This window comes from Aspergillus mulundensis (genome assembly GCF_003369625.1).
Source record: "Aspergillus mulundensis strain DSM 5745 chromosome Unknown scaffold_7, whole genome shotgun sequence".
NCBI lineage: Eukaryota > Fungi > Ascomycota > Eurotiomycetes > Eurotiales > Aspergillaceae > Aspergillus > Aspergillus mulundensis.
The window spans coordinates 1260489-1278235 of NW_020797895.1; the positions used below are offsets into that span (position 1 = coordinate 1260489).

The 17747-nt window shown below is 51.8% G+C and overlaps 7 protein-coding genes across 7 annotated transcripts in view; 5 read left to right on the forward strand and 2 right to left on the reverse strand.

Moving 5' to 3' along the window:
• Window positions 1–103: 103 nt before the first annotated feature.
• DSM5745_07213 (putative C2H2 finger domain protein) lies at window positions 104–1420 on the forward strand (the record flags this gene model as incomplete). The annotated part of the gene is made up of 1 exon (XM_026749229.1): window positions 104–1420. One exon carries the CDS (start codon window positions 104–106, stop codon window positions 1418–1420), a length of 1317 nt encoding a protein of 438 aa, XP_026602319.1.
• A 976-nt stretch (window positions 1421–2396) lies between these two features.
• DSM5745_07214 (uncharacterized protein) lies at window positions 2397–3402 on the forward strand (the record flags this gene model as incomplete). Its single annotated transcript, XM_026749230.1, has 2 exons — window positions 2397–2827; window positions 2889–3402. 2 exons carry the CDS (start codon window positions 2397–2399, stop codon window positions 3400–3402), a joined length of 945 nt encoding a protein of 314 aa, XP_026602320.1.
• A 1308-nt stretch (window positions 3403–4710) lies between these two features.
• DSM5745_07215 (proteasome regulatory particle base subunit RPN10) lies at window positions 4711–5720 on the reverse strand (the record flags this gene model as incomplete). Its single annotated transcript, XM_026749231.1, has 4 exons — window positions 4711–5259; window positions 5320–5539; window positions 5598–5636; window positions 5695–5720. 4 exons carry the CDS (start codon window positions 5718–5720, stop codon window positions 4711–4713), a joined length of 834 nt encoding a protein of 277 aa, XP_026602321.1.
• Window positions 5721–6057: 337 nt separating this feature from the next.
• On the forward strand, window positions 6058–7298 carry DSM5745_07216 (uncharacterized protein; the record flags this gene model as incomplete). Its single annotated transcript, XM_026749232.1, has 3 exons — window positions 6058–6208; window positions 6259–6550; window positions 6605–7298. 3 exons carry the CDS (start codon window positions 6058–6060, stop codon window positions 7296–7298), a joined length of 1137 nt encoding a protein of 378 aa, XP_026602322.1.
• Window positions 7299–8186: 888 nt separating this feature from the next.
• On the reverse strand, window positions 8187–9879 carry DSM5745_07217 (ubiquitin-conjugating enzyme E2; the record flags this gene model as incomplete). Its single annotated transcript, XM_026749233.1, has 5 exons — window positions 8187–9289; window positions 9384–9437; window positions 9492–9513; window positions 9569–9784; window positions 9847–9879. 5 exons carry the CDS (start codon window positions 9877–9879, stop codon window positions 8187–8189), a joined length of 1428 nt encoding a protein of 475 aa, XP_026602323.1.
• Window positions 9880–12093: 2214 nt separating this feature from the next.
• DSM5745_07218 (GTPase-activating protein LRG1) lies at window positions 12094–15954 on the forward strand (the record flags this gene model as incomplete). The annotated part of the gene is made up of 6 exons (XM_026749234.1): window positions 12094–12471; window positions 12614–13316; window positions 13368–14018; window positions 14081–15136; window positions 15186–15472; window positions 15526–15954. The coding sequence occupies 6 exons, from the start codon at window positions 12094–12096 to the stop codon at window positions 15952–15954; spliced, it is 3504 nt and encodes a 1167-aa protein (XP_026602324.1).
• Window positions 15955–17167: 1213 nt separating this feature from the next.
• DSM5745_07219 (C-3 sterol dehydrogenase/C-4 decarboxylase) overlaps window positions 17168–17747 on the forward strand; it is a gene marked incomplete at both ends in the record, with an annotated part of 1314 nt that continues 734 nt past the window's right edge. The window contains one exon of the mRNA XM_026749235.1: window positions 17168–17737. Within this exon, the coding sequence (XP_026602325.1) occupies window positions 17168–17737 (570 nt within the window). The remainder of the gene's footprint in view (window positions 17738–17747) is intronic.

Consider the following 17747-nt stretch of genomic DNA (forward strand, 5'->3'; position numbering starts at 1 on the left):
AATTCTTGCTTAAGCTAAAGCTTTGTTTCCTGCCTCGTGGTGTTCCTGTACCTGTCATCCTTTGTTGACTTGACCCTGCCAGCCTCCTGTCTGTGCTTGAACAATGGAGGACCACTACAATTATTCTGACTTCCACCACTACGGCGTGCCGGGCCAGCTTCCAATTGCGCACGAGGTCGATGTGCAGTATTATCCTCACCACGATGCCAATGTGATGGCGGCTCCTATGCCTGATGCTATGATGGGATGTGTTCCCGTTACGACGGATGTCGCGGTCAAGGGCGCTCCGTTTCCTCCGTTCGATCCATTGAGCTATCCTCCACCCCCGTCTCCTGCAGACATGGGATACTGGTGCCCTCCTTCGCCCTTTGACGAGAGCATACGCAGCGTCTCACCTCAGACGGACTGTCAGAGCAATTACATGCCCGCTCTCAGCTATGACGACTCCACGTCATGCGCATCTGGCTTTGAGAGCTCGCCCTCTCCTTCATACCCCGAGTTTCCAATGACTCTGTACAAGCAAGAACCAATGAGTCCTACCGAGTCAACCCACCCAATGCCTCAACAGAACCACATGTTCCTACAAGTATACACCCCAGCTCCCCACCAACCCAGCAAGTACACCAACCCCGCCGAACGCGAAGCCTCCAAACCCACTCGCAAGTCTTCATCCCGCAAAGATAACACCCGAACCCGCGTCCAGAAGCGCACCAGCAAGTCCCCCAAAAAGACCCCCGCCAAATCGAACCGCACCGAAGCAGCCACAACCTCCAAACAACCACCCAAGAAGACAGCCGACCGCCGCTTCGAATGCTGCTTCGCCCGCTACGGCTGCACAAGTACCTTCCCCTCTAAGAACGAATGGAAGCGCCACGTGAGCTCCCAGCACATCCAGCTGGGCTTCTACAGATGCGACGTCGGCCGGTGCAGCTTGAATAACCACTCGCCATCTACGCATCACCCGCGAACACCCACCTCCCCCTCCCACCACCATACACCTCGACGGCCAACCCTCCTCGTCAACGACTTCAACCGCAAGGACCTCTTCATCCAGCACCAGCGCCGCATGCACGCCCCCTGGACCACAAACCCAGCCAACCCCAACCCTTCGTCCCGCAAGGACTCATCCACATCTCAGGCTGAGAAGGACACCTTCGAAGCTTCCCTCGACACCGTTGTCAAGCGATGCTGGCGACAACTCCGGGAACCGCCTACACTAAGTCACTGCGGGTTCTGCGCCATGGAATTCCGCGGTGCGAACGCGTGGAAGGAGCGCATGGAGCATGTGGCTAGACACTTCGAGAAGAGAGACCCAGGCCCCGAGAGGGAGGATCTCCCGCTGAGGCAGTGGGCAGAGAATAATGGGGTTGTCAGGTTCGTGGATGGAGAGTGGAAGTTGGCGAGTCTTTGTGGGAAGTGATTTTTTCCTGTTTCTCTATTGCGTTCTTGGTTCTCTTTACGGCCTCACTGTCCTGTCTTTCATCTTCCATTTCTAGTATGCATTTCTCTCGGTGCGGGTTGGATCGGTAATACGTGTTTGATATAGTTTGGCTTCTGCGTTGGGTGGGATACGGCTATGGTCACGGCGCGGGCATGCTTATGATTTACGATGTGATGCGTTGCGTTGCGATGATATCCTGTACGTACTATTTGAGATGATGCAATATAAATACCTCTTCTGTTGCCTGTTTCTATGCTCGCGCTACTCAAAAGAACGGAGTACTTACCGCGCCCTCTACGCTTGTCTGCCTGAGGACTATCTTCATGCATTATGCTCCCAGAAGGCCTTCTATATACGGTAGTGGAATGCATATTCCTAGGGCTCCGTAGGTACGGAGTACATATGCAGGTGTGCAAGCGAACATACGTGGAGACTAGTTCCTAGGCACTGGGTGCCATCTAAATAATTCTCAGACAATCCATGCAGGGTCTCATCTGGGCTTTAGGCGGTGTTTGGTGTATATTTAGCCCTCCTTTCCTACCTATTACCATAATGAAACCAAGTCCCTTTCTTCCTACTCGCCATCGTAGTTTTCCTTCTTTTCTGATTTCACTAAATATTACTCGCTATGCTCTGATTGCTCATGTCGCTAAGACAAGTTGGGTAGGGAACCAGGCGGATTTAAAACATTCGCATGAACCAGCCAATGCTAGACATGATAGTGTGCAACAGCATAATAAACTGTACCACAGTATCATCAAGTGAAACCTAACCATGCAGATATCAACCCGCGGCGCGTACTCCGTAAAAAGGGGAGCAAACACCCACGACTTGAAAAGGGGCGCGGGGTCGATTGAGAACTTGCAACCTTCTCAGCCGTCGCGAGATATAATGAACTGATTCTCCGCTGCAGTCACTGGCGCCCGGACGACGACTCGCCGTTTTTCAAACAAACATGTCTGCAGGGAGCAACCCAAACTCCAACGGTATACAAGGCCCAAGGCTCAGCTGGGACGGCCTAGAGGTTGTCCACGTCCCTTATCAAGACAGACAACCGTACCTGGATGTCGAATATGGGAAGGAAGCGGTCGGGGTCATGCCACTCGCAGACTCACTGGCAATCGAAGCGGTCCGTTCCAATTCACCAAGGACATTTGCGCTGGAAGCGGTAGAGGCAGGGGAAACCTTCAAGGAAGGAAGACGTAAGAGAAGGATTTGCGGGCTGAGTCCGGTGGTGTTCTGGTCTGTTTGCGCGCTGCTCGTGCTTGTGGTTATTGGGGCTGCTGTTGGCGGAGGGGTGGGTGGTGCGCTTTCGAAGAACTCAGATGAGAGTTCGGACGAGGCTGACACTTTGCACGCGACTGCGACATCGACGTCGGACACGAAGTAAGTAAGCTCAACCGCCCGCATAGCAGCTCTTGGATTCGCCTACTCATCAATTCTCTAGTCCGCTTGCTACCAGTTCCAATTCCAGTGCCCGCGAGACTATCACGCCTGAGGCCAGCGCATCACCATCACCGTCAACGTCCACGTCCATGTCTACGACCTTGACGGCATCAACGACCTCCTCAGCCCCCATAACATCCGGCACGGTTGGAGTCGCCCAAAACCCCTGCCCAGGCGCAAACTCGACCCTCGTCACCTCGTCCGTAGGCTCGAATTTCATTATCCAGTGCAACAATGACTGGCCAAGAGGAATCGAGGCTGCAGATGGCAGTGGAGACGTATCTGATCTCACACGTTGGACAGAGTACACGTTGGACGACTGCATAGATAGATGTGTGCAGTATAACAGCGACTTGGAGCCGCACAAGACGCGGTGCAAAGGCGTCACGTACGAGGCGAATTTGACCTCATCGTTTGGAGGCGGACAGGGAGGAAATTGTTTTTTGAAGGATAAGGCTGGAAAGTTGTTCCCAGGGAGTGATACGACGATGACGGCGGGTGTTGTTGCGGGCTAAGTTTATGGGACAATTCGAATGTATATATTTTCGCCCTAGCTTTAAGCTAACATAGTTATACCCCACCCAGCCGCCCAGGGAGATTGGGTGCAGAATAAAGAGCACTCGGAAGTCAATCCACCTCCGCATTTGCGCTTCATCTTTCTCCGACAACAATTTCTCAGCTCCAACTTACCAATGCCGCGTGGATAGTACACTTTACTCACGTCAATCCATACCCGGGAACCGAATCAGTCACCTCCCAGCCGAAGAAGACGATACTCATCCTACGAGTCTCGGAAACCCTGAACCGCACCGCACCGCACCCCGGTGTCCTCTCTTCTCTCTTCCCCTCATTGCTTTTGATATACATAAATCACCATGTACGTTCAACTCTACCTCAAATTTGGGAAACAGTGTTAGCATAAAGACTGACAATGCCACCAAAGGCCCGTCTTCTCCCTCATAATCATCAACAAAGCCGGCGGACTGATCTACCAGCGCGAGTTCCAACCGGGCTTGCGCAAGCTGTCGACAAATGACTACCTTGTTCTCGCGGGAACGTTTCATGGGTGCGCCTCTCTCTATAATATCGCCCATCGTCGAACAAGGGGTAATGGCAGTGAAAGAGCAACATGCTAACAATCCGCCGCACCAGCGTCCACGCGATAACCCGCACCATCACACCCAAGATCCCAAACTACTCAATACCATCAACCGTCACCGGCGGAACATCCTCGCCCTCACTACCATCTACGCCTACCCCCTCAGCCCCCAGCCATAACCACTCATCGACGCTCTCAACCACAACGCTCAACCCGAACCCCTCCTCACCCTCACCCCCAAGCAGCACATACCCGAACCCGAATATTCCGCCGAGTGGGCTGGAGACGCTGGAGACAGACAAGTTCCGGCTGACGTGCTTTCAGACGCTGACGGGGACGAAGTTCCTGTTGTTCACGGACCCGTTGATGGATAATGTGGATGTTATTATGAAGGGGATATATGAGCTGTATGCGGACTACGTCATGAAGAATCCGTTCTATCAGATAGAGATGCCGGTGCGATGCGAGAGGTTTGATAGGGGGCTTGGGGGGTTTCTTAGAGTGCGAGGGTAATATCTGGGAACCGGTGATATGAAGGGTCGAAAGAGGTCTATTTGAATATGTTAGATAAGTAATCATTGGTGCGTGACCACCATCCAAACGGATTGTGATATGAATCATGACCACCTTCTGCCTACGTTACTTAGATCAATAATAGGACAACAGTTGATTTGGTAGAGCGGGTAGCGCCGGGTATGTATTAACGTCAATTGTAATCTTTACTCTAAGCAGTATCCATCTTATCCGGATCCTCGTTATCCTTCTTGCTGGATGAACCCTCCTCGGGAATCCCCTCCAGATTCTCCTTACCCTCCTGCGCCTCCCGCTCCCGCTTCTCCTTCTCCTGCCGGTTCTTCTCCTCTTCCAACGACAAACGCAGCGCAAAGGCCAACTCGGGGTCATTCTCAGCGGCGGCATCCAAGTCAAAGGCACCGCCGTCGCCGCCGTCATCTCCTCCCATACCACCAGCGCCACCAGCATCACCGCCGAGGATTGGCGAGGCTTGGAGCTCCTCGGAGAGAAGGTTTGGGCCGGGCGGGATGATGGCGAGGTTGGAGCCGTCGCCGCCTTTGACGTTTTCGACGAAAGCTTCGAGTTTCTTGGTCTGGTCTGATTCGAGATCACCGAAGGCGACAACATCTATGGAGACGTTGTTCTTCTTCATCTTCTTGGCGAGCTTCACGAGCGTCTTTTCGTCTTCGGCGATGGGGGAGCAGGAGAATACGACAATGCGTTGGCGTTGCGACTTTTCGGAGCGATGTTTGAGGGCGAGCTATCAACACGTCAATGTTAGCAAACTGCATGCGTATGTATTGGAAGCGTAGAAACGTACACCCGCAACTTGTATGCTCGACGTGAAGTGGGCGGTGCCGTGAATCTTCGTGCGGTGCAATCCGGCGAGAATGCCACCGAAATCAGTCGTGAATGTTGACAGCACCTCGGGGCCCTTTCCGCCCATACTCATCAGCCCGACGGCAGACTGAGGGTGTGCGCGCATCTTGGCCGTGTGGATGACGCTGACGGCGTCAATCTGGGCTTGCCATCGTGTCGATCTGTGGCGGTTAGCCACGAATATCCCTCTAGGGAGGTAAAGAGGGTTTCAAATCTTACGTATAGTCGCCGTTTCTGCTGCTCTCGCTGTTGTCAACGCTGGGAGGAGTTAGCTATGCCTGGAGTCGGAGCTAGGCGACGGGCTGGGGGGACGAACATGATCATCGTAGCTTCGAGCGACATCTTGGCGGGTCAATCAGGTATGCGGAATATGTGGTGGGATAAAAGGAAGAGAAATTAAATATAGAGCAAGCTGTTATCTGAGGAACGAAAAGGTGGAGAGTTGATGATGGTGGAAGGATGAAACTGGGCCGACAAATGGAGATGTCACACCCACTGGCTTTGAGCTCACTAAGCTAACGACGAATTAAGTCAGCGCTTGTTTATCCCCAAACACTCAACTCCATCTCTTCTCCCCATCCCTTCGCCGACCAGCACCACATCACGTCGAACGCCGCCAAAATCGCTAGAATTGATCTATTAGTTTACTAAGATTACTTCGACCTATTTTATTTTCGCAATGGCTTCCGCATCGAAACGCAAATCCCACGAGATGGCCGACGCGTATCCCAGTGCCGAGGACGCAACGCCCACAAACGCCTCCCCCAGAAAGCGCATGCGCATTACGCGAAGCCAGAAACAGGCACTGATGGACAATCTGCAACTTGAGCGTATGGTGTTTATGATCATAGCCGCTTGGGATCTATGCTGACTTTTCCAGTCACGGAACGAGCACGCAAGCTCCGCGCACAATACGCCCTCCAAGCACAAGACCTGCGGGCGCGAATCGAGCGACGCGTCAATCGAATCCCCGTGGCCCTCCGAAAAGCAAATATGGGCGAGCTGCTCGAAAAACACCATGCTGCCCTCCGCGCTCAACTCGAGAACCCGTCGCCAAGGAAATACCGCAGCCCGGCAAAAGGGTCCCGCAACTTCACGGCCATTTCCGCATCAGGCAGAAAGAAGGCTGCGACCGTTAGCCCGAGCCCACGGCGAGTGAGGAAGCAGCATAGGTACGTCGCGGTTGTCTTCGTTTCTACCCTTCGGTTGTACTGATGTATTGTTAGTCCCGCCGGCATCTACTCGGATAAAGAAAATGCCCCCGCATCAGGCGAGCAGCTTGACGTGCTCAAGAACCCCAAGCGACGCGTCAAACCTGCCGCCGGCGCCGGTACTTCGCGCGTTGTCTCTCAGGAAGTCCGAGGAGCAGACTACAGGATTCTCTCTCCCAAGTCCTCCAATTCCAGAACCTACCCCCAATCCCCTCTTCTACGCTCGCCAGAGAAAGCCCAGCCCTCTACATACCTCTCCCGTCCTATGTCACCCCTGAAACCTTCTAGCCCTCTCAAGTCTACCACGGGAAACTACGCCGCCTCCCGCCCCGGCTCAGCACGAGGCGCTGCCCCTCCTCGTCCACCATCCTCGCAGACCAAACGCCCCGCCAGCAGAGCCGCCACCGCAGGACCGAGATCAATTCGCTCTCCCCTGTCACGGCCTGGAACTCGCCAGACTGATCGCAGAGGAAGCGTTTCCTCAACCACCTCGTCTGGCACAACCGTGGCTAAGAGCTCATCGCGGAAAGTGACCACTGCGTCGACGGCGTCGACTGCCAGCGCTGCAGCAAAGAAGGCGTCTGCTGCGCGAGCTAAAGCTCCCGCTGCAGCGAAGAAGACTACTGTTTCAGGATCCAGGAAGGCTACCGTGTCGGCAGGTGGTGAAACTGCAACAGGGGGGCGCCGCATTTTGCGGAATCGGGCTTAAACTGTGCCCTCAGCTTACCCTGTTCACTTTACTGCTTTAGTTCTATTTATGAGGGCGTGGTGGAGCGCGGAGTCAATGGGTTTGGTGTTCTTTCGGGCCGTTTGGATTGGAGTTTTATATCTGTTCTTGAGTTGTTTAAAACAATGCTTGATGCTTCGAGGCTTTTCTGTGATTGAGTCGTCTTTTACCATGAGATCCTATTTGGTGCGCTCTTATGGTTCAATTATTGCGTACTTTGATAGGAAGTCAATACTACTGATTTGCATCCTTCAACTGATTATCTGAGAGGTCCTAGCATTCGGGTGCTAAGCCAACCCATCTAGATAAGCAGTATGGGGTCATTTGAGTATGCTGAACCTTCGTCATCGTTTGATCATATCATGGAAAGCACAGGAGAAGGTCTGAACTATGAAGGCTACCTAACTGAGTATCTAGTCAACTGCACGAAAATGCGGAACCGATCAAGCTTCAATACCCATTCCCTTTGCCCCGTATCAAGATCGGAAGAAATCAAAGCAAAGGACCAGCTATATCTGAACCTGGCGCGCAGACTGCTCACGAAACCCGCCACTTTCCCCGCGATGGGTATCATTCTCCATGTGCATGCAGAAATCTTGGGCCAATCTACCTCAGATACGCCTCGCCGAGTTACCTGACCACCATTACCAAATATGCCGTTACTGCGATGGCTATAAGGGCACAATAAGTCAACGCAAGTACCCGTCCATTACCTTGTTACTCGGCGCACCACGCATGTTGATGCCGGCGTCAATTCCAGCAACATTCCGTACCCCGGGCTAAGAAGTTATCCGATTTACTCGTAGGCATATCTGCGTTTGTGAGCAGCGTTAATAACGTGCTGTACTGCTCAATGGGGAGCTGGTGCACCTACTCAACCGATCGCTCAATGTCCCTCCTCAGCGTTCTCTTATACACCCTGCGATCTTCCGGAGAGCCCCAGAATAACTTTGACGCTTCTATGTTTACCGTCGTGCGCGGATCGTAGGGTGGATCTGCCTCTTCCAGCGCGGCGACGATCGCTTCAACGTGCTGGCGCATTTCCTCAAGTCTGTTTGGGAAATAGCAGAGAACGCCATCTTTCGACACGCGGATGTGAGAGAGGCGCGTTTCGACAAAGACCCGCGGCTGCTCCTCTGGGAACTTCGTACTCAGGTGGATTCTGATCTTGATGATTCCGCCTTCCAGGGGTGTCGTCGGCCGGCCAAAGTACGTGAGTTTCCACACGAAAGGGTTGTTGTCGGCGAGAGATAGGTCGATCGAGTAGTTCTTGTGGCTCTTGAGGGTTTCAACGATCTGTTCATACTGCCGCTGGAGGTTGGCCGCGATGCCGAGCTCGTTCTTAATTGCTTCCAGGCCCCGCGTTGCCCAGTTTTTGGTTTCTTCCAGAATTTTAGCTTTGAGGTGCGTTAATCGCCGGTGTAGCTCGGGGTAGTCGAAATGTCCATCCATGGAGTTGCCACTACTCTCGAAGGGCATTTTCTGGAACGGTTTCTTTGGCGCGACGGCCTCTTTCTGCGACTCCCTGTCTATAAGCTGCACATACGAATCGTAGTACCATAGAAAGCGGCGTTTCCGGAGATCAATGAAGGGATTATTATTGATGCAGCCCTCATCTTCAGAGCTGTAATCAGGCTCTATGCATCTTCCGTTTTTCAATGGTTCTGATGTTCCACCGGCCACGATGCCCAGAGCTGCCTCAAGAGGTTGAAGAACTGCTATGCGTATCGTCTCATGGCATATTTTAGCCTTATAATGGGCCATGTTCTCTTCGTCCGTCTTCGACTTGGCGTGCTCGTATCCCGGCTCGTTCTCATATGGGTTCGCGGACATCAGACTTTGGATAGAGATCAAAACGGACTCTAACCCTTGCGCCGAGGACCATTGTTCTCCTGCTTGGCCGGTCCATGTCCTGACATTATTAGCAGGAGTGACCTCAACGAGGCAGAGGGTTGTTTTACCCAAGAATCGACCTTCTCGCGTCAGCAATCAGCAATAACACTATATTTGTTGGGGAAACCCACAAGCACACCTTCCCTCCAGCATAGAGATTCGGGCTAAACCTACAGGCTCCGGAGTTCGTCGTGACGGCCTTTACACTTGGAGGATTGCCAGGGTACTCTGAAGGCCCCTCCTAGTAAGCTCAATTGATCCCTAGCTATGGAAACCTCATACCTCTGCCGAACTTGATGGAAAACTGGGTGGTCTCAGTCAACAAGATAAGTGGAATAACAGAAGCAGTGGTACCTTACCTCGAATAGCCCGAACTGGTAGGGGGTTTCTGGTGGCCCAAGAATGATTGCACGTACATTTCGCATATCATCCTCATCGTAGTCGACTGCAATAGCTATATCAAGGTCGTTAGTGAAGACTGAACGCTTAGCGGTAAAGCCCCGAGAAGTGATAAATTGTTTTCGAGTTGATAAGTGCATACAGAGATCTGCATTTTTCTTAATCTCCCAGAGCTCCTGCGTACCAAGACATGTGTTAGTCTACGTCAGGGAGCATTGACGGGAAGAAGCAGAATTACCCGTGTGATGCGAATAATTGATTTATCGGACATGTTCACGGAGTTTCCTCTGGAGAAATGGCCCGATGGCCAGATTCAAGAGTCGATTGCTGATTGTCTGATGCGAGTTGCTAGCAGACAAGCTTAAGAGTGAGGGGAGGGGACGGTCAAAAGTTCCGGGCCGTGGGTTATGCTTGTTTTCTATCGGTTGTGGAATCCAGTGAATCTTTAAATCGTAAATAGAAGAGAAGAAAGGTATGAGGGGATTTGAAGTGAAGGACCGTCGGGAAATAGGAAAAGCGAGGGAGTTGTGGAAAAAATAGATAGGTAGAGAGAGGAAGCCGAACGAGCTGATACATACATACAGCGCAGCAGTCAGCCGCGCCAAACAGGACAGGCCCTTCCATCCCCCTTGGAGAGCAAACAATTGGATGTAGTCTAGTTGTAGATCTTGGCCACGATACACTTTATTCTCTTTGATAATCTTAATACAGCAGAAAGCTGACTTCTTCCAAGACTGTAATTTTCCGATCTAGGCTTCAGATAGTGATGCATCCAACAATCCGATTCTGCCTCGCCCTGCTGACTTCTTTAAATTTCAATTACTGCAACCAGCAGGCAGACTGTGCAGTAGCTGGTGCCTATTGTAGGCAGCGTAAGCCTGGATTATGTTGATGGCTACTTGCCACAAAATTTAAGACTCATCCATCGCAGGAACGGAGAGCAGAAAGGGTCAGAAGTATAAAACGGCACTATGGAACGAGATACGGAGATGTAGTCTTCTTCGACAGGGCAAAACGCGTGGCTGACAGGGCTCTTGGCCTAAAAGCAAACCTTTAGAGCGGGGGTTAAAATAACAGGATATATTAGAGCGTAAAGGGCGTCTTCAAGGTTGGATTTTGTTTGGTAAGCCCTGCCAACCACGCGTTTTGCCCTGTTAAAGAAGACTATCTGCTACGCAGCCCGGCACCTGTCATTGCCTATCCCAGGCTCAGTCGAGTCGGGGCCCCTACTCTTATTATAGCCAGCCGTCTGTAGCCTCCACAAGCTCGTGAGTAGACTCCGGATAGGCCTTCAAAGGCCATGCGGATCCAGTGGCTACACGGAATAGAGAGCGAAACACTCCAACTCCCGGCCGATTCGATACCCCTGATGTTTTGTAGGAATAGATTGCCCTCGATTTTGCAGTTCTTGCCCCTGAGAGGGGGTTTCAGGGAGACCCAGTCGATTTCTGTGGCCTGGGACTATGCGCGGATGCCTCAGGCTGCGTCAGGGACCCTGATGACATACGTAGAAAACTCCCAGGAAACTTGCATTCCTTCCGTTCTCCAAGGTCTCCAGATACGTCTACCATGACTGTCAACACAATGCGTTTTTTCGCCTTTATCCGAAGAGAGGCGATGCTTGTGGACCCTTTTTTTGTCCAGGCACAGGTTCCCGCGATCCAGAGAAAGAGGATGCAAAATAAACAAATGACCCTTCCTCCCCAGGCGGTGTGAGCAGCGGTGAAGCTCTGGCACGTGATGGTTGGCAGCATAGGGGGGCAGAGCAACATTGTATTCGCACTGCCCCAAACATACTCTTTGGCAGTTGAACCTGTGTCTTGTTGGCTGTGAATGACCTGATCTTTACTGCAAACATTACTTGTCAGGTCTTTCATGAGTCTGGGACCTTGGACCGTGGAATATTCCCTTCATTGAGAGGGACCTGGGTATGGTGTTGATCTTGGACCTCCGCTGCTTGTTCGTCTCACTTTGAGCTCTCGACCCTTTCAATCCGATACCTCCACGGGCGGCTACGTCTTTTTTTTCTCGCTGAGCTGGACTGACCTCTTCCTTCTTCTCAAGTGAGTGATTCTGTGGCCTACCCGCCTGCCGCAACGGTTACGCGCTGTGTTCCTTGTCCCTCGAGTTTCCCCGCAAGTTGTACCTGAATGGCTTGAAGTGAGTTCGCCCTGAAATGACCCTAATATACTTCCCAGCCCCGCGCGAAGCCAAGAGACACGCTGTCTAACATACCATTACAACTCAAAGGATAGGAGATAGATTGGATGTACCGGATTCACGATATAAATCGCACTGTCCATCAACGTTCTCGAATTACCTGCGCCCGAGACTCGAATCTATCTGAACCCCGGCGGCAACCCGACCAAGCCTACCCAACTTTGGTATAACCCCGTTCACAACATCGGACTAAGGCCAAAGGAAATACACAACATTTGGAGGCGATCGCTGAATTCCTATTCCAAAGGCATAGTTCCTCTCGGACATGCCTCCCGGCGACGTTTCATTGCCGGATAGCCTCGTGCCGGGCAACGGGGCTGTCCGCCCGTCCCTGAACACGAGCGGCTATGGTGGTAGCAACGGAGGGAGCTTTCAGACGCAAACGCCCACATCGCCCGCTGATAGTAATGTCCCATTCGACTCTCCTCGCACACGGCCGTGGAACGCGTCCTCTACTGGTCTGGATTCTGTCCCAAGTCCCGTGGACGGCCGTCCCATACGACGCTTAGACTCCAACCCAGCCGATTCTAGAGATCCTACGACACCTCAAGATCGGACCAACTATTGGGAAAATTCCGGACCGCTTGAAAGACCGCGGCCAAATGGTCGAACGCACGCCAAGTCACCTGGAAGTACATCAAGGGTATGCAAAAAATGTAATGAACCCCTCACAGGCCAGTTTGTTCGAGCGCTGCTCGCGACGTACCACCTTGAGTGCTTCAAGTGTGAAGTGAGTTTCTCAGACCTAAGTTTACACCCTCTTCCCGTACTAATACCGTTGATAGGACTGCGGTCAAATAGTAGCGTCCAAGTTTTTTCCCATTGACGCAGAAGATGGGAGCGGGCAGTATCCTCTTTGTGAGATTGATTACTTTCGAAGACTAGACCTCTTATGTCACGACTGCGGTGGTGCCTTGCGAGGATCGTACATCACCGCCCTCGACCGCAAGTACCACATTGAGCATTTTACTTGTTCAGTATGTCCCACTGTCTTCGGCGCACAGGACTCTTACTACGAGCACGAGGGCAAGGTATATTGTCATTACCACTACTCTACACAATTCGCCCAACGATGCCACGGCTGTCACACCGCAATTTTGAAGCAGTTCGTCGAGATCTTCCGCAACGGACAAAATCAACATTGGCATCCTGAATGTTACATGATACATAAATTCTGGAATGTCCGCCTTGCTCCTACTGGCCAGCCACTAGAGTACCCGCAGATGAAAGAGGATGCTAGTGACGAAGAACGGACCCAAATCCGCGAAGAAGAGGATTTGATGGAGGAGAAGGTGTACAAAATCTGGAGCACTCTCTCCACTTTCGAAGAGTCATCTGCGGCCTGCATATCGGATATGCTACTACATGTCAGCAACGGCGCTTATCTAGATGGAGTTCTTGTCGCGAAGCGGTTCATTGGCCACGTCGAAATTCTTTTCTCCGCCATTGATGAACTTGGGCGCTCCATCAAAGTGCAGGGAATGAAGGGTAAGATACCAGAGTGCAAACTTCAACCAACCCACTAACCTTTCTTTGTAGACCTTGCCTTCGGTCGTGAGGCCAAACTACTATGCAAAAAGATTGTTGCATTCTTTGCACTGCTGTCCAAAACCCAGGAAACCGGTGTTCGAAAACTCGGTGTTACCCAAGAGCTTTTATCGCTGGTTACCGGTCTTGCTCACTACCTCAAACTCCTCATTCGTATCGGATTGCAAGGTGCCTTGAAGCTGGAGAGAGAGCAACACAGCCCTGAAGGTCTCCATAGTCTTCTGGATCGTCTCGGTGATCTTGAATCACTGCGACCGCTCGAGGAGGAAGAGACGCCGGCAGACCTGCTGGTCGGGGTGGATACTTTGGCCGATCAGCTCTCCGATTGCTGCGCGGCATGCAAAGAACCAATTGACGATGAGTGTGTCATGCTGGGTGATAGCAGATGGCACATAAAACCGCCGCATCTTCTCTGCGCCTCATGCCAGACAGACCTGACAGCCAATCTGCAGGACGCCTTCTTAAACCCCAAGGATAAGCAGACTTTTTGCGGTGACTGCGTTGCTCATAAGGGCATTGTAAACAATACACAAAAGGGCTTTGTTCGGGTCACGAAGCTCCAGCAATTCGTCTTCCTGCTTAGAGTGGCTCTGGCGCGCCTTCTTGCTGTTCTACGAGCCGGAGGTACCCTTTTCCAGTCAGGTACGTGATTTGCATGTGTCAATTCTATATATCCGAAGCTAACTTTCTGTCTTTTTTGTCAGATGATTCCTCGGCCACACACTCCGATGGCACTCAGATCCCGCCTGGTGGCGAGTTACGCCGCAGGAAAGATGGCGATGGGTCTTCTCTCGAACAGACAGTTGGTGAGATGCGACGCCTACGTTCGATCCGGAACGAACGCACGCTATCCACAACCTACAAAAAAGCTCGAGCGTCAAGAATCATCGATGGACCTGAGGGAAGGAGCGTCCGACCAGGTTCCTCAGGCGGCGAGGGCTCAGACTCCAGGGGACCAGGCTTCCAAATTGTGGAGGAGAGAGATGCCAATGGAGAGTCGGTTACTGAGTTGGCGTTTGGCAATCAAGATGCCTTGACTCTGGACGACATCCCACGGATTGTCGCAGCTGAGCAAGCCAAAGAACAACGCCCGAATGCTTACAGACATGCTGGCACCAAGCTTGTAGGCACGACTGAACCGCTCCCCAGGTATAACCACGGACATCAACGCGGTGTTTCCAATGCTGGCATGGACGCACATTTCCCTGTGCCTATGGGAAGGGGCAAGCGGTACTTCTCAGAACTCTCTGCCTTGGAGTACTTTATCGTCAGGCATGTCGCCGTTTTGTCGATGGAGCCATTGCTGGACGGTGCTTTCACATTGGAGGAGCTTCTCTCATTAATTGAATCGCGAAAACCCACGATTTGGGGTATCTTCGGCAGGGCTTTCGCGAAGGATGCTAAAAAAGGCGGGAAAAAGAAGGGCGTTTTTGGCGTAAGCCTAGATTACCTCGTTGAGAAGGAAGGCACTGAATCCAGTCATGGTGTGGGTCCGGGTGCTCTTCGTATCCCGGCTCTTGTTGACGATTCCGTCTCTGCCATGCGTCAAATGGACATGTCCGTTGAAGGTGTCTTCCGCAAGAACGGCAACATCAGACGATTGAAAGAGGTTTCAGAGATGATTGACAACAAGTACGAGCAAGTGGACCTGACCAAGGAGACCCCTGTTCAAATCGCCGCTCTTCTCAAAAAGTTCCTTCGTGAAATGCCGGATCCTCTGCTAACATTCAAACTGCACCGTTTATTCGTTGCTTCTCAAAGTGTGTAGCACCCAGATTCGAAATATCTCGTGCTAACCTCATTTTCTAGAAATTCCCGATTTGGAAAAGCAGAAGCGGGTGCTCCATCTCACATGCTGCTTGCTTCCCAAAGCTCATCGCGACACCATGGAAGTTTTGTTCGCTTTCTTGAACTGGACGTCGTCCTTCTCTCATGTTGATGAAGATACTGGAAGCAAGATGGATATCCACAATCTCGCAACCGTCATGACGCCCAATATTCTCTATCCCAACACAAAGGCTAGCGCTGTGGATGAGAGCTTCCTCGCAATTGAAGCCGTCAATTCGCTGATTACGTACAACGATACCATGTGTGAGGTATGTTTGCTTACGAGTATCTTTGTAAACTGATAACTGACGCGGACTTGAAGATCCCGGAAGACCTCCAGTCTGTTCTTAGCGACAGCAACCTCTTCAAGGAGAACTCAGAGGTCACGACAAAGGATATCCTTAAGCGATACGGCGATATTGCCCGAGGAGGATTCTCTCAGAAAGCAAGCAACGGCGGTGAAACATTCACCATCACCAATCAAAGCCGTGGAGCTAACGTCCCTACTTCTGCTCGAATCGAAACAGACCCATCCCAGGACGCGGCAGCTCAGATGCAAAGCTCAGTCAGACATGTGCCCGGTCCCAGTGCACACTCGCACTCAAGCAGTGCCATTGCTCCAGGCAAGGATCTCGATAGGCGCGATAAACGCAACCGCAGCACTAGCACTGGGAGCCAACCCGAGGGCCAGCCCCAGCAAATACCTTACCGAGCTCGTCCTAACGCAGGGCCAATGGGCGTTGCTGGTTAATCCTAATGTCTTTTCTGGTCTGGTGATCAGATTTGTTATAATCGGAGCGCGTTACGGTATTCTGTCCACTGTTTTGACTTCCGGGGCAATACTGTGGCGTATCTCTGGCCTCTCAGCATTTTTTTACCCATCTCTCGCCTTGGCTTACGTTCAAATGTCTTTCGTCCTAGGTTCAGTCTCGTCGCAATGTGTTTGGACCTCCAGCTTGAGCTTCAGAAGCGTCTTATTCCCGTCTTTCCTACCTCAAAAATTGCATTGCATCCGGCCGCGAAGCTTCGTCTCGTCTTTTTTTTTTTCTCTCTCGTTGCCTGGTCAAAGCTCCCATGAAGAACCTCAAGATCTTTTCTTCGTTCAGCCACGACCTATCATCCACATTTCTGGACTTTGGGTGTCATTTTCTATCGTCTATTTTGTGTCCGTTCTTGCATTGCATTTGGCAACTAGCTACCATGAGCATTGCCTTGTAATACAGCACTGTCCTCGTCGTTGTTTTTGTCATTTCTGTTTCTCTCTTCATACTTCTGGGTTTCATCTCTCCGTTGATCTGTGAGAGTTTTACTCATTGCACCGCTAACTACTGTTGGTTGGGGTTTTACTTTTCTTTTTCTCTTTTTTTCCCGCCGGTCGATGATAAGACGGCAAAGATACCTAACAATGGCGAGTCCTGTTTCTTCTTTCACCGCCGCACTACGTACCTGACTTTTTCCTTTCTCTCCCTTCTTATTCCCCCCCTTTCTTTCTTCCTCGAAGCGATGTCATGCCTTGTCTTGTCACTGAGTCTACTGTCAGTGTTCGGTGGTCCCATTTCTGGCTCTGGTTTCCTATTTTCTGTTCTCTGAAGTCTCCCAATGCATCCGTGTCATCGTCATGGTGTTTTGCTTCTTTTTCATGGGCGATGTAATTTATTTACAGTCAGATGTGAATAAAAAGGCCTCTGGTGTACTCCGTAGTCTGTGCATACTTCTATAAAAGGCTCGAGACTAAAATAAAGGTGTGGAGACAGGGATGGCCGGGGTCACGTGGCTGGTATGGAGCTAGCCCCAGTCGTTCGGCCCCAGGTCCATCAACTAATTTCTCCGAAGTCAAGATTGAAGACACATTTCACTGCCTACTGTGTTCTTCCAACCCCATCAGCTTGCGGCCCGCCTTGTCGCATCTCGCCCGCCCCCTTCCCTGTCCCGGAAAATCTTCTCCAGCAACTCCGATACTCATAATGGCTGAAAAGCGACCTACCATGACCCTGGGCACCGTCCTAGTGGTTGGAGGATGCGGTTTCCTGGGCTCTCACATCGTCGATCAGTTGCTGAACTTCCCTACCGAGACAGACCCCAGTGCTGCTCTCCCAAAACCGCAGGGAGATAAACGATTTGACTATCCCAAGCTCGGAGACCGATACCCAGTATGCATCGCCAAAGTCGCCGTGACCGACCTGCGGACCACAAACAACCGATTACCCGGCGCGGACTACTATGAAGGCGACCTGACCTCTGCCGAGTCGATGCTGTCTGTCTTCCAGAAAGTCAAGCCGGATGTCGTTATCCATACCGCGAGCGCGATGTTGACGGATAAGAATCTACTATACCAGCTCAACGTTGAGGGGACGAAGAACCTGCTGGAGGTTGCGGGCGGTGCCCGTGGAGACTGGGGAGGAAAGTGCAAGGCATTTATCTACACGAGTTCCGCCTCCGTTATCCACGATACACAGAGCGATCTTATCAACGTGAACGAGGACTGGCCTCTTATCAGGGGCAAGCTGCAGCAGGAGTACTACTCCGATACTAAGGTGCGACATT